Here is a 12,332-nt window from a genome sequence, read left to right on the forward strand (position 1 = left end):
CTTTCAGATGAGTACTCCACATTTCACAGCAAATTTAATTCACTGTTGTTAACTAAGTGTGATAACAACAGTTTTTATCCTCTAGTTTCAATTAATAATATTACCACCATTGCCACAATTTTTTTTTTCAGGCTTACAGGGGACTGACTACTTATAATCAGGCCTACAATGGATGGGTGACGATGTAAAATGGTTTAAGCCTCCTAGCTGTGGGAAAGTGGTACTAGCTGCTAAGGTAACCCCCCCCCCCCCCCCCCCCCCCCCCCCCCCCCCCCCCCCCCCCGTTTTCATCTCACTTCTATGATTATTATTACTGTTATTACATATTATTATTTTGATTTCTACATTTATTTATATTACTCCATGCAGGATTGATAATACGATATAGAGGTTTTTAACACATGGCTATATTCATTACAATGAATTTTCTTGAACTAGAATATGAATAACTTTAAAAAAAAAAAAAAGAAATAAGAAACTTCTTTAATAGGTTCAAGTTCTACTATGGGAGACTCAGTCGAGTCCTTGGAAAAGCCTCTTTACTCAGTCAGTGTGTTCGGACATAAACGTTTAAATGGTTTTGCGACTCATGGCAGTCCCGTTAACTCAGTTGGTAGAGCACCCATTTCACAATCAAAGAGACCGAGATATATCCTAGATGAAGTTAAGACCCCCCCCTCCCCTTTCTTTTATTTTTTTACACCCAGCAGTAATTTGGCAATAGAAAAGCGCCCTATTCGAAGGGTAACAAGTTATTATTTTCACACTATAGAAACTGGGATGAAATCTGGCTCTATAGACCAAATGGTTCTGATGGACTACTTTTGGTGCTTGCGACACTATTAGGTCATTTTCAGCACAATTAAAAGCTGTTGCGAAATACGTAGTAAGAAAAATGGGCTTGGATCAAATACAGATCAGAAGTAGATCAAAGTTATTAATGTGCTTAGTTTTGAGATCGCCTAACAGTTCCATCCAGAGACGGAATAGGTACACTCAAATGTTTATGTTTGATTTAAGGGTTTTACTGCACTTGCGACACATTTCAGCACCAGTAAAAAGGAATAAAATGGGATTGTAAAAATTTCCAGATTTACAATTAAAAGCACACAAGAAAAGTAAGACAAAGAGGAACAAATGTAGATTCCAAGAGAATGCTATCAGTCTGATAACACCCAAAAGTCTCATCCTGACACAAGCACAGGTCCCCCCTAAGAGGAATACACTCAAACGTTCACGTATTATTTTTTTATTATATTATATTAAGTTACGTTATGCCTTTTGCGCAGCGATATCATAAGATATCGTCGCCTAGGCATTCCACGAAGGAATATAGATAACTCACCAAACAAGATGTTGATGTCAACAGGAATCACCCATGTTGTCCAAGTGAGCAAATTGGGGGTTAATAATCTTGCTCAAGGAAAAAAAAACGAAAGTGCCTGAAGCGGGGCTCGAACCTGGGTCATCCGGATCACAGTGCACTGCCTTAACCACTCGGCCACTTCGCCCCCCATATTATATATACACATATATATATAATATAATTTTAAAAAATTTACGCGAACTGATTGACAAGACAAAAAAATTTTTTTTTCCCAATACCAACAATATTCATTTGACTGTTTCTCTCTCAGCCAATGACTCCGGCAAGGGAAAGGACAAAACCAAGTAATCTCATTCCAAGACAAGGACATAAAGAAACTTGGAAAACAATATAAGGGATAGAGGACACAGCATGACCTCTTGCCACCATGGGAAGTCAAAGACCCCACCCAGTCTATTGTTTATAAAATGATTATAAATTTACAAAATAAATTTACATCCATTTGTCACTCTCTCATCTAAGGACAGGGAAAAAAAGCATGTAATCTTATTCCAAAACAAAGATAGAAAGCTACCTGAAAAAGGAATACAGACACAGGGGGGTGAAGAAAGCAATAATGACCTTGCCCACAATGGAAGGTCAATGACCCCACACCCAGGGTAGAAAAATGAGAACTCAGTCAAGCATTCACCATCAAATTACAAAAGCAACGGATAAAACAAATTTTTAAAAAAGTCATTACAGTACTTTATTTTCTTTATTGTGCTCCAACTTCATGTTTAAATATACAATGGATTTCTATTTATTTGCCAATTCAAAAATATTATTAGGTTTTGAATATTATTGCAGAACATATAATATAGCAATGACTATCCCGCACAAATCTTTGGGCCTCTTTTTCGCTCACGAAGTGCCCGAATTCGCGTCAAAATATGGGACGAAGCCGTTTCGTATATGCTATTTTAAAAAATTAATTACGACGCTGTTTATCTATGAATATGACTGAAAGTTGGCACACTGTTAGAAAAAAGGTCATTTTAGATTATGTCAAGCGACAAAACTCGTGCGATTACCAGAAGACCGTTAAAAATAGATTTTTACTCTTTGGAGTAAAATATCTCTAAAACTACCGGGCGTGGAGGTTTTGTCGCTGACAAGGTAATACATGAACATTTCTTCTTTTTGGTTGTAAAATTTCATATATGAATATGACGAGTACTTTTCCCATATTTTACAAAACACCATCCTAATTTGCTCTTCAAGTTTCAATCTTTTAATCCAGTTATTACGCAAGATACAACCAAAGGTCAAAAAAAAAAAATGCAGAAAAAGCGTCCCATATTTTCGCGTTTTTTTCCTCTTTGCGGGTCATCCAAATAAATGACACCTTTAAAACTGTATAACTTGTTTATTTATGAATGGATTTTCAAAATTCAAAAACATTTTTACTCAGTGGAGATAGGGCTTGGATTTTAGACAAAAATTTTCTTCAAAAAGAGAAAAAACATTTTTCATAGTCATTGCTATATAATAATGGTAACAGAAGTAATACTACTACTACTAGTAGTAATACTACAACTAGTACAATTTTTTCACAAACATTTCGGGCAAAAGTAAAAATGTTTAACACATGTATTAGTCTAATGAAAAGAATGAAAAGGATTACAAAGGTATATAAAATCAAGCATTATTGGAAAAGAATGAATAAAAAGTCTGACTGCTTTCTTTTCGTTTCAGGTTCGCCATTCCCAAAAATTGGGTTATAGTGGACTCCGTGTGTCGACAAGTGCTTTCTGCTCAGCATCAAGATGGGAACCTGAAATGTCTGTCTTCACAATCCTGTAAAAGAAATACCAAGATTAAGTTAATACATAGAGCAAATAGTACATTATTGACCTACCACCTCTGGCGTCTATCGTGTCACTGGGAATTTTAATTTTAATATTTTAATATGTTTGAAAACAAAGAAAACTTAAGCCCCATTTCCTCAAATACGCAAGTCATTCATTTTACAGGTCAAAATAATTTTTTTTTAAAGTTTTTCTTTGACTTCAACTTCAAATGCCAATAGTGCCTGAACCTTATGATGAATTCCAAAATGGTTTGGCATATTTATGTGGAAATCTATTATTTTTTAAAAATAGAGTTGTGGATCACCATTGCTCCGTACAGCAAATGTTAAATATTTATCATCGAGCACAAAATTACTGGCAAACCTAAAAATTCTAAAACTATTTATTTACAAACTCTACAAGTAACACGCAAATATTTTAAAAACTAAATGTAATTCTATCACCTGTGGAATCAAACTATGTATGCTCAGAAAATCTGCTGTACTGTAATGTTCGGGCAATTATTAGCCTTCGCCAAAAAAAAAGAAAAAAAATAAGAACTGTATTTCCTACACCAGTATACAAAAAACACACATATATGTTTTCTCTACACGGGAAATTCCATTGAGTGTTACAAGCGCTGCACCTAACCATCAACTTCTTGTAGATACCGCTAGCTATAACCAATAAAAATGGACAAACTTAGCCCATAATATTTTACATTTCTGGGAATGTTTGTTTTTTCTTTTATGCCATATAATTTATTAATTTTTTTATTTAATTTGTTGCCAGCGTGTGTATTTTGTACATACATAGGGAATAGGTACATGCTTCTGTAAAAAAACGTTTGATTGGTCATTCTGCTGATTTGTGCAGATTGCCTTTTACCACAATGAAATGACAATTGGCTTGTAAAAGTAACATGTAGACTATAATATTAATATATTCATTTAGCTTAAATGGCATAATTTAAGGTTAATAAAACATTTCCTCCCAGATCTTAATAATTGAGGAATAAATCAATATGGGTGAACTCATTTAATTCTATCTGTCTCATCATAAGAACACTTTGTCACTACGTTGTGTGGCCTTGAGCAAGTCACCTCAGCCCTAGCTCAGTTTGTGGCGCTGTGTTGCGGCAATGGCTGGGTTATTTCCATCTCCCTTTAGAATAGACTCCAAAGACAAATTTTCCCTAGAGGTGAATAAAGAGAATCTATATTTTTAAAATTTGTTACGCTATAGTCAAAGACAAAAACCTTCAGGATTTTCTAATTTTGTATGAACTATCCTAAAAGGCAACCTATCCATAGCATAGAAGGACATGCTCACAATAGTATTCATTTCATTGCCCTCAAATTTAATGGATCTTCCTCTTTTATTAATTGTCATTGCCCATTCATTCAATAAAACAAAATTAATCAACATAATAAAGACAAAGCTTTTGATTCAAATGAAGTGATGGTTTTTGTTCAGTTATTTATTATCTCTGAAGTTAAAAGTCTTAAAACTCAACCATGTAAGCTTTTGTACAGTCTGGTTATTTGAAAAAAAACTTCTCTTGATGTCAGTTCTTGCACCATCAATTTGGACAAACTTTTGACTTCATTACTGGCTCACCAGACAGGCATTCCTTAGATACCTTATGAGCAAATGAAGTCACTTGATATGTGCTCTATTCCCCTTTGTCTTATTACATTCCTCATAGTCATAGATTTGTGTCTAAACTTTGCAATATGAAATATGATTTTGTGCCCTTTGTCTATTGTTATGTGCATAGATCTACAATCTTTTCACTCTCTATTCAACTTCCTTTCAACTGGCAATGCAATGACCTTAAAGTGTAATGAACGGCACAAACGTTGCTAATCTCACTTTTTACCCCCAAAAAATTGCTTGATTTGGACCTATTAAATTTCCTGAGAGTGAGATCTGCTTTTATTTTTATATAGCGCATGCAATATCCACCCAAGATATCCCTCTACAAGATGTCCCAAGCCAACAGAAACATTAACATTAACATGTAGGAAGAGATATCATGCCTACATAAATATTGTTTTAAACAGATACAATCAATACACTTACATTTACATGGTCAATGATTGAGCTAGTTTCTCCAATTGTTGATTGTTCAACTAGAGCCGTTGCTGCCTGCAGTCATTGCGTTTGTTCCTATCTTTAAGACATGAGTAATGGTCTGTTTTTTTCTCTGCCCCATGTCCAAGCTTTAACGTTGGAACCCAATCAGGATCAGTTTCATCAAGCAGTGATGCTGGCCTTCCTGTAAAGGCAAAAAAAATTGATTGTTGAAATATATTACGTCATTTCTTGCCTATTACAATCTGGTCCTGGTCCTTGTGTGGCTATGTGGTCTAGTGGTATGACACTCGATTTTGGACCGGAAGGTCATGGGTTCGAGCCTCGCGCTCGACGCATAGTTGAGTCCTTGGAAAAGGGTCTTTATTCACATTCTCTCACCGTACTAAGGTGTAAAATGAATACCTGGCCGTTTACAGCGTTTTCTTTGTCCGAAAAATTGTAGTGTCGCCTAAAAGGCGTCATGTCCCGTTCTACATGTTAAATGTTGCTGTTGACCAGGGACCCCTTGTAAAGTGCTTTGAGCACATTGAGAGGATATTGTGCTATAATATAAAGCTCAATTTTTAAATTATTTTTTTTTTACAATCCTTAAGCTTTCCATTAAATTTACATCAAGCTTTGTCAAATTAGAACAAGGGTAGAACAATTATATAGTGCAATTTCCATGAAATGAAAATTTGTTCAAAGCGCTTTGCAAGGGGTTTATAGCCAACACTTCTTCACTAGAGGAATTCAAGCGTCGATTGAAGACATTCTTATTCCGACAGGCTTTCTTTTGACTATGTGTATAATTAGTGTTGTTCTTGTACTGTGTTAGGGCTTCATGATTAAGTTAAGCTATGTTTTGCGCCCAGAGCCCTCCTGATGAAGGGATGTTTGGCGCACTATAAATCTATACCATTATTATTATTATTATCAACAGCAAGACTTTACATGCAGGTCGAGACATGACGCTTGTTCGGCGATATTACATTTTTTCCGGAAAGAGACAATGCTGTTTAACAGGCTTGCATCTGCCCCCTGAAAAACCTTGCCTGAAAATCCTCGAGCTGAAGCTTTTTCAATAACATGAGCAAAAATCCCCATTTCCCAGAATATTTTCTTAGAATTTTACCAATTCAATAGGCTGTTAAACAAAATGAAAAAGTATTTTAATTCATTTTTTGTTCCGGCAGAGCGAAATTGCCAGAAATGCCGGCAAATTTACAGGCCTATGTTAAAAGCCAGTTACCCAATTTATGCCTGAGTATGGTGAGAGAATGTGAATAAAGTTCCTTTCCCAATGACTCAACTGCTCAGAACGGGTCTGGAACCCTAATCTGACGGTGATAACTATACCACATAGCTGCAATTAAAGTATCGGGATCCCAAAGGACAATTTTTTTTAATTGAAATTTTTTTATTATTATTTTTGTCATATTTGGGAAAAAATCCATATGAAGGCCCTAATTCAATGACTATACGAAACATTATAACTAATCCTCACCTTGAGTTAAAATTAGTTTCTAACTATGAAAATTATGAAAAGTCATTTTAGTGGATTGATAGAGGTCGATTGTTTCTTTCTTTGGATTAAAATTTAAAATAATAATAATTATAATATTAATTTTGTCAGTAAAAAAAATAACCATTACTATCATTATAAACTGACACTGGCAATCACTAAGCAGCGTGTTAAACTTCTGTCAAAAACTAGCATTTACATGTCCAACAGCGGTCTAGAAAAGCAGTTTGTTCGTGTTACTTTACAATACACCACCAACGGAGGAACGGAAAAAAGAACTTAAGAAAAACGCAACCTTACTTTTAATATTTCTTCAAATGGAGAACATGTTTTTAAAATGCACAATAAAATAATCTTGACAAAGCATAAGTTATAAACTGGAACATTATAATTCTAAAATGAATGACCAGAACAACACTGAAAGACTTCTTAATCTCATAAAAGCCAAAGCTTGAAAACGAAAGTAGCCCTATCACTATCGGTAATGAGGCATTTGGTTTTGATTTAGAGTATGTTGCACGAGAAATGCATGAAATATTCATGGTCCTATCTGATAACTAAACACAACAAATAAAAGATCATCCATCCGGACCGTGTATGGACCATAAAATTAAAATGATTCCTTCTAGACCGCCTACAGACTACAGATTACATCTGAGTCTGAGATGAGTCAGATGATTTCTCCAACTTCGGAGTTTCGCATAGAAAAGTCACATCGGTGAAAAATCTCTCCGTAGATTTTGTTAGACCACCGAGTTTGAAATTTTTGATTTGATTTCTCTTCCATGAAAAAGAATAAAACACATATTTACTAAATCATAAACTTGCAACGTCAGAAATTAAGGCAAGGATCTTGGTCGGTTGCCGCCAACTCCGTGACATGCTATGGCCCACTCACAATGGCTACATGATGATGTTGGAGCGAAGTAAACTTGCTTTGTTCACAATAATTAAAATTAATTCATATCGTATATATAATATTTAAGATTTTAATTTATCCATCAATTCTTACCTTTAACAAAATGATCATTGCAAACTCGGTGGCTGCAAGTTAGATTTGAGCCATCGCCAAATCCCTTTCTTCTGATCGCTGCAACTGTCTCCGCTGGGTTAAATTTATTATTTTTGGGTCCTTCGTCTTCCTAATGGATGGTAACCTGAACATTTTGAATCCATCTCGACCCTGTCTTCTAGTGCATCCGATGATTATGCAGTTATTTGGCACGTTTCACGTTTTAAAAATTGGACTAGAGCTCGTTTCACATCAATGTTTACAAGCCAGCCAAGTTCTTTTGCCATCCGGAACTAAAGTAGGTCATTGCGTGACGTCATCAGCATTCTATCTATACTACACGACTCCATGTATTATTATGCATTATACCCGAGTTGACCTTTAACCGATCGGTGAAAGGTTGGGTTGGGGGGGGGGGGGGTGCAATGACTTGTTACATCGTATGTCATGATGTAATATGGCCTGTGTTTGCATACCTGGCAGCTTGTATCTCTGTGTCTCCTCCTCCCACTCCCTACCTCTCCACGTAGTTAATACATCTCTCCTTTCCTCTCTGTTTATATATTATATCCCCTCTCTCCCTCCTGTCTCTGTACCTCATCCTTCACGTATCCTGTTTCCCTTGTTATCTGTCTCTTACCACATTCATTTTTCTACAACTCTTCAGCATTATATATCCATCCATCCACCAATCCGTCGACCATTCATTCACTCACTCACTCAATCAATCAATCAATAAAACCTTCTAATTGATTTTCCATCAATTGGTAAATAAATAAATAAAACAGTCAATCATTCAATTAGTCAATAAAACAACATTCTTTAATTTATCCACCCATCCATCTATCTATTGGTCGATCAATTCAATAATCAATCAATCCGACTGTCCATGATATCAAAAATTAAAAAAAAAACAACAAAAAAAAACAAACCATTCAATCATGTATCCATTCATGATTCATCTGCTTGGATAATGAAAAGAGAGAAAAATTCGAACGTTATATGGTTACGCCCTTTTCCAAATATTTTAGGCCATGTCAAAGGCAGCCGTCGTTCACATCATCAAAGGAGACATTATTTAATCGCCCGCCTTTTCAACAATCTGATTCTTATGTAAATCATCCTTTTAAGCCATAATGTCCCAAACAAGATTAATCTCACTCTCTGAATTCTGGGAGGTACAGTCTATTGCTAAATGGTTGCCATCCATTATCTAATATATTGTTTATTTGAAGAAATTAATTGAGAGTTTTTGGCAAGACAAGGGTCATTTAAATAGATCGATAGATATTTGAAGGTCGAGTTTACTGGACAATTTTCAAAAATACATGTCTTTCCAGAGAATGGCAGTTAATTGGTTAAAACCCAGTAACCTAATTTCTTCTGGATTTACAGAGCAGAGCAGAGCAGAGCAGAGAGAGAGAGAGAGAGAGAGAGAGAGAGAGAGAGAGAGAGAGAGAGAGAGAGAGAGAGAGAGAGAGAGAGAGAGAGAGAGAGAGAGAGATATGATATTACATAGATGCTACGGGTAGTATTGTTTTCATCTCTTATCGGGTAGTATTGTTTTCATCTCTTGAACATTGTATGAATTGGGTCGCTTCGGGATGTTTGGTGGGTACTTCGGGTAGGACCCACTATCCTCCTTAATCTGATGTTCCTTTCTCTGTGGTTTTTCACCCATGCCGCTGCAATGGTCCTTTGTCACAAGTGCAGTAGTCAGGTGTGCGCACATTAATCATTGGGAAGGGAGGAGGGTGGGGGTGTGGTTGGATTAATCCTCTTCGGAAGCACACAGGGCACTCACCAGACATCTCCATTTTTTTTTATGATCGGCTGCTTTTGCGGTGACTGTATGTTAGGACAGGCCTGCCTCCTTTAAATCTTTCTCCATGGTCCTTTGCCAGGTTTCTTTGGGTCTTCCCCGCTTTCTCTTCCCATTTGCCGTCCAGCACAGGCCTGTCTTCAGGCTGTTAATCATTGAGATGTGATCAAATCCTGGGTGGGGTTCCTGACTTCCCATAGTGGACAGGGAGGCCCTTACTTTATCTTCTATCCCCCTATATCTGTTTTCCATCATGCTTTCTTGGAACTAGATTGCTTGGTTTTGTCTTGGCCCTGGATACCCTGGTTCGGAGGGAAACAGTCAAATGTATTGTTTGTTTTGGGAGATGATATTTTTTGTCATGTAAATCATCTCTCTGTTCCGCACTGTATAATGTCTTGTTTACATATTTGTAACATTTAAGTATATTCCTCTTAGTGGGGACCTGTGATTGTGTCTGGATGAGACTTTTAGGTGATCTCAAACTAAGTACTTTGATGGTGTGCTCTTGGAATCTTCATCGGTTTCCTATTTGAACCAATTCCCCTTTGTCTTACCTGTTCTTTGGCGCTTTAATTGTTATGCTAGAAGTTTTTACTGTCCCATTTTCTTCCTTTTTACTGGTGCTGATATGACATTAATGTGTTGTAAGCGCCGTAAAACCCTTAAAAACAAACAAAGCAGATGGTTAAATCTTTTGTGAGCTTTCCATTTTTCTACACAGACAGCTTTGTTAATGGCCGAGTACTCACTTAACACCTGAGTTTCTTGAGAAATTGTGAATAAAAGATCTTTAAAAACATTTAATTTTGCTCCACCCACAGATGGATTTGAATATTCAACTTACATTGGCAAGCTAAGTGTCATTAAAATAAGGCATATTGAGGGCCTAATAGAATTATTGTCGTGTGCTTAAAGCATGGTGAATCAAAGGGCACCATCCATGTAAATGTTCAAAGTCTATCAGTTTGATTAATAATAATAATAATAATAATAATAATAATAATAATAATAATAATAATAATAATAATAATAATAATAATAATAATAATAATAATAATAATAATAATAATAATAATAATAATAATAGTAATAATAATAATAATAATTATAATAATAATAATAATGATAATAATAATAATAATAATAATAATAATAATAATAATAATAATAATAATAATAATAATAATAATAATAATGAAATTTATTTATATTGCGCCCAATCCACTATACAATAAAGCTCTTGACGCAAACAATAACATCAGTCCATTCAAATTTCTCTCTCTCTCTCTTCATCTCTCTCTCCCTCTCTCTCTCTCACTCTCTCTCTCTCTCTCTCTCTCTCTCTCTCTCTCTCACACACACACACACACACACACACACTATGTTTATAATTCATATTTTTATATTGATTCACTGTCCTCAAGCTTAATAGTTTTATAATTAACATTTTGATATTGATTCACTGACCTTTCAACCTTATTCACCACCCTGTCTATTTCTCCACAGAGTTAAAGACGTTCTCATTAAATCCAATAACATTCTGGAGGCTTTTGGGAATGCCAAGACAAATCGCAATGATAACTCGAGTCGATTCGGCAAATACATGGACGTCAATTTCGACTTCAAAGGCGACCCTTTTGGAGGACATATTAGCAACTATTTGCTAGAAAAGGTTGGAACGAATGGTTGTGGTTTAAAAATCAATTGTCACAAAGTTATCAATGTTTTTGTAACGCTTATGGTTGTGGTTGCCACCATCATTGTCATCGTTATCATCATTCATCATCATCATCATCATCATCATCATCATCATCATCATCATCATCATCATCATCATTATCATCATCATCATCATCATCATCATCATCATCATCATCATCATCATCATCATCATCATCATCATCATCATCATCATCACCATCATCATCAAACCAAGTTTGGCACAGCCTGTTGTTGTTGATGCCGTCTTTTTTTTTTTTAAATTATTATTATTATTTTTTTTTTTACTAGTGTGCATCTGTGGTGTGTCTATGTCAATATTGTATTGTTATAAATGTGTAACCAAATGACGAATTGCCACTTTTTTGAGGACAATAAAGATTTATTATTATTTTATTATTATTATTATTATTATTATTATTATTATTATTATTATTATTATTATTATTATTATTATTATTATTTTTATTATTATTATTATTATTATTATCATTATTATTATTATTATTATTATTATTATTATTATTATTATTATTATTATTATTATTATTATTATTATTATTATTATTATTATTATTATTATTATTATTATGAATCATTCCTATATATCAAACTTAACTCCAAATGACAGACTATTACAAATACATTGGAAGAGATGATAATTGTGAGTCAAGAAAATTAAAAGACTAATGATTTACCCAATCTATATTTTTTAAATATTAAATATTAAAATCTGACTAAGCATCACCATTTTCATCAAATAGTCTACAGCGTTATTTATTTTTTATTTCTGATTCATTTATAGAATACTAGTGGCAAGAAAACCTGGTAGAGGTTGCACTTTTTTAAAATAGTTTTTCTTCCACTGCTAATTTTTAGTAAAGGAAAGTTTTATTTTATATTATTTATCAAACTTTTATTTCTTCTTTTTTTATTTTTTTATTTTTTTTTCCAGAGTAGAGTTGTATATCAGCAGGAGGGTGAGAGGAATTTCCATTCATTTTATCAAGTAA

At 34.5% G+C, this 12,332-nt stretch overlaps 1 protein-coding gene and 2 long non-coding RNA genes across 6 annotated transcripts in view; 2 read left to right on the forward strand and 1 right to left on the reverse strand.

Moving 5' to 3' along the window:
- LOC144965612 (uncharacterized) overlaps nt 1-4,617 on the forward strand; it is a 5,629-nt gene extending 1,012 nt beyond the window's left edge. The window contains exons 2-3 of the long non-coding RNA XR_013644072.1: nt 132-235; nt 3,065-4,617. This is a non-coding gene — a long non-coding RNA (uncharacterized LOC144965612). The remainder of the gene's footprint in view (nt 1-131; nt 236-3,064) is intronic.
- Nucleotides 1-12,332, forward strand: part of LOC144965610 (unconventional myosin-Id-like) — a 78,330-nt gene that overhangs the window by 38,480 nt on the left and 27,518 nt on the right. Inside the window, exons 4-5 of the mRNA XM_078901154.1 lie at nt 11,107-11,272; nt 12,275-12,328. Of these exons, the coding sequence (XP_078757280.1) occupies nt 11,107-11,272; nt 12,275-12,328 (220 nt within the window). The remainder of the gene's footprint in view (nt 1-11,106; nt 11,273-12,274; nt 12,329-12,332) is intronic.
- On the reverse strand, nt 2,051-8,065 carry LOC144965613 (uncharacterized). Of its 4 annotated transcripts, none has more exons than XR_013644073.1 (3): nt 7,776-8,065; nt 5,245-5,440; nt 2,051-3,166 (listed from the first exon to the last, which is right to left on the reverse strand). It is a non-coding gene; the product is annotated as an uncharacterized LOC144965613 (long non-coding RNA). The 4 variants fall into 4 exon arrangements; XR_013644074.1 differs by lacking the exon at nt 7,776-8,065 and adding an exon at nt 7,576-7,630; XR_013644076.1 differs by lacking the exon at nt 7,776-8,065 and adding an exon at nt 7,367-7,389.

Source organism: Berghia stephanieae, chromosome 2 (genome assembly GCF_034508935.2).
Source record: "Berghia stephanieae isolate SIO BIC M18660-M18661 chromosome 2, UCSD_Bste_1.3, whole genome shotgun sequence".
Taxonomy (NCBI): Eukaryota; Metazoa; Mollusca; class Gastropoda; order Nudibranchia; family Aeolidiidae; genus Berghia; species Berghia stephanieae.